The sequence below is a fragment of the Bipolaris zeicola genome (assembly GCF_000523435.1).
Source record: "Bipolaris zeicola 26-R-13 unplaced genomic scaffold scaffold_631, whole genome shotgun sequence".
In the NCBI taxonomy this organism is placed as follows: Eukaryota; Fungi; Ascomycota; class Dothideomycetes; order Pleosporales; family Pleosporaceae; genus Bipolaris; species Bipolaris zeicola.
The window spans coordinates 1-2,805 of record NW_006912680.1 but is presented as its reverse complement, the minus strand read 5'-3'; the positions used below and the strand labels follow the sequence as shown (position 1 = coordinate 2,805).

Sequence of the window (2,805 nt, the reverse complement as noted above, 5' to 3'; positions counted from 1 at the left end):
CAGCCACTCGAGTTTCTGCCACATATATACGTTTGCAGTATCCCTATCTTAGTTAGCCAATGAATCCATTATCCAACAAATCTAACATCTAATTCGGCCTAATTAGGTAATTACGCACCGTGAATTTCGCCTATTATAGTGCAGTTGTCGCTAATTATATTTCTGCATGTTGAGATGATCGCTATATTTCTGTCTCACTCTATAGCAATATAATCAACAAGTGTTCTATGCAGGACATAAACGCACTATAACCTGCAGCGTGTCGCGCTGCTAGTAAACTATCACCCTACCAAGTCATAAATAATTTATGAAGCTAAAGTTTTGCAAGTGCTTCCGAGGAAACCTTTTTTTTATTAAGCTTCTAGTACCCTTTTCTTTGGCTTAATAAGATTCCTAAAGTTATACCGCTATTTAGCGATCTTGCATCATTAATTCCACAATAGTATTCAGTGCGTCATTTTCACGATCGTAGCCTACTTAACATGTTCCTCAATTTTATTCATGCTATACTAGGAAAGTTACCTAGATCCAGCCCTTGCCAATAAACGAAAGAGAATCTATCATCCATCATTTCTATCGATCCTGAAACGCGGAAAGAGTTTCCTTACAGCGCCGCATTCAATCGAATGCCGCGCTTCGTCCCCTATAGTTGTGTTGTTGATGTTTTCAATTTGAAGTCTGATAGTTCTTTCACGAGCGAACGGAAAATCGCTTCCGTATAATATATGATCTGTACCAGCAAAATCTTATAAAAGTTTAATAGGTGCCTTAAATCCCGTCAATGCAAGATTAAAGTAAAATGATTTTGCTTCCCTTATAAAGTCTTCGGCTGTTTTATCTTTCAGTCCAAGGTCAGCTGTTTGGTGCACATCTCTCGTCGCCACGTATGGGAGCGTGCCGCCACCGTGAGATAGTATGATTTTACAGTTCGAAAAGTCACGAACAACCTTGGACGTGATAAGACTTATTACTGTTCGGGTTATCTCGTGAGGAAAATCGATCATAGGTCGAGGAATAGTAGGGTTAGGCGGGGCGCCCCAAGTTTTACCAAAGGTTGGATGGATGAAAAACTACTGTTGCGACTGTGAAGTTCCTCCCAAAGTGGATGAAAGCCCTCGTGGCCCAAGTATTTGTCGTCATAACTCGACAACAACGCGACTCCGTCTGCCTTCAGTACGTCGAGTGAGTAGCATACTTCCTCTAGAGAAGCGTCGATCTAAGTAGGAGTACGGATGCAAAGAAACCAAATTGCCGTGGGTGATTGGTCGAGATCTCCTTAGCGTACTCATTGACCGATCGGCATAGTTTTGTAGCTTCCTCGGCAGATGAGGCGAACGCAAGACCTGGAGCGCTCAACGATAGAATCGAGACGTCGATATCGTTGCGGTTCATGAACTGTAGGTCCAGTTCTACATCCTATGAAGGTAGCGTAAGTCCCTTAGGAATTCTAGCTGCGTTTTTCCATTCTGCTAAAGAAATCAGTTCTAGTCTGAATAAACTATCATAAATGACGCACTCTGTATGTATTCAGTTGGCAGCATATAATGATGAACTTTAACCCTCTCATCTTGAATTTTGTTATTTTGTAGTCTTGCGCACATTTCATGGGTCTTCATCGAGCATAATTATTGTTGGGTGCAAATACTTCGGCCGAATTCCACATTGACACCGAACCGGGCCCCATCCATATTTGCCCGACTCATTAACCCTCACCGACTTAGTCTATTACTAGAATAGAGAACCTGTTACCACGGGCCATTCGATTGGATTATATATTGTTATTCCTCTCATGAGTGATGTGAACACCCGCCATTTGCAAACATGGCAGCACACTTAGTTTTCGGACTACTCTGGTCGGTCAATCTGGCATGGGCAGCGACTCCAGGAGAAATCCAAAATTACTTCAAAACTCAACTATCCTCTAGCTCGGAAGTTGTACTTTCCAGTTCTCAGGCCTACATAACCGAGATCAAGCAAAGGTGGAACGCCTATGATCCGCCATCCTTTGTTGTGGGTGTAAAGCCTGCTACTGCCAATGATGTCGCGATAATCTTAAGTTCAAAAAATATCCTGTTTACAAGTGCTTCGGTTCTAACACCCGTTCGAAGGTCCGTTACGCTTCAAGCAACAGCATCCCATTCATGGGAACAGGTGGCGGCCATGGTTATACCACAACTACTAGCGCCCTGAAGAACGGAATCAATATAGATCTCAGTGGCTTCAAGGAAGTATCAATTGATTCTGCAGCAAGCATAATGACCATTGGCGGCGCTGTCACCTTTGAAGAAGTTCTAAATCCCGTGTAACAGGCTGGAAAAGAGATACGTATGTTGCTCTTCCCTAATTTCTTCAGTTTAGTAGTAACACCCTGTCAGAGACTGGATCCTGCTCATGCGTTGGAATGGTTGGCGCTACCATAGGTGGCGGTATCGGCGTCCACCAAGGTCTTCATGGTTTGATCATAGACGCACTCCAGTCGGTGACTGTTGTGACCGGAAATGGGGATGTTGTTAATGCATCACTTTCCGAAAATAGCGATATGTTTTGGGGTATCAGAGGCGCCGGACAGAACTTCGGTCTCATAACCTCCGCTACTTACAAACTACATGAACAGACCAACCTCGGCCAGGCTTTGAACGGCGATTTCCTTTCCCCAGTCAGCGCGAATGCTACTATTTTCAACGCCCTGAAGTCTTTCACTCGGAACCAGCCTGATGCTTTTGCCGTTACGAGCGCCATACAATACTCGCACACTTTGAACGCGGTCAGTTTAAGAAGCCAATGCTGACTGCAGGGTACTAACAG

General features: G+C 44.0%; 2 protein-coding genes across 2 annotated transcripts; one reads left to right on the top strand and one right to left on the bottom strand.

Annotated features, from left to right (window-relative positions):
• Window positions 1-746: 746 nt before the first annotated feature.
• On the bottom strand, window positions 747-1,616 carry COCCADRAFT_42269 (uncharacterized protein; the record flags this gene model as incomplete). The annotated part of the gene is made up of 3 exons (XM_007720766.1): window positions 747-1,070; window positions 1,231-1,409; window positions 1,517-1,616. The coding sequence occupies 3 exons, from the start codon at window positions 1,614-1,616 to the stop codon at window positions 747-749; spliced, it is 603 nt and encodes a 200-aa protein (XP_007718956.1).
• A 205-nt stretch (window positions 1,617-1,821) lies between these two features.
• On the top strand, window positions 1,822-2,788 carry COCCADRAFT_113509 (uncharacterized protein; the record flags this gene model as incomplete). Its single annotated transcript, XM_007720765.1, has 3 exons — window positions 1,822-2,040; window positions 2,109-2,302; window positions 2,359-2,788. The coding sequence occupies 3 exons, from the start codon at window positions 1,822-1,824 to the stop codon at window positions 2,786-2,788; spliced, it is 843 nt and encodes a 280-aa protein (XP_007718955.1).
• Between the last annotated feature and the right edge of the window lie 17 nt (window positions 2,789-2,805).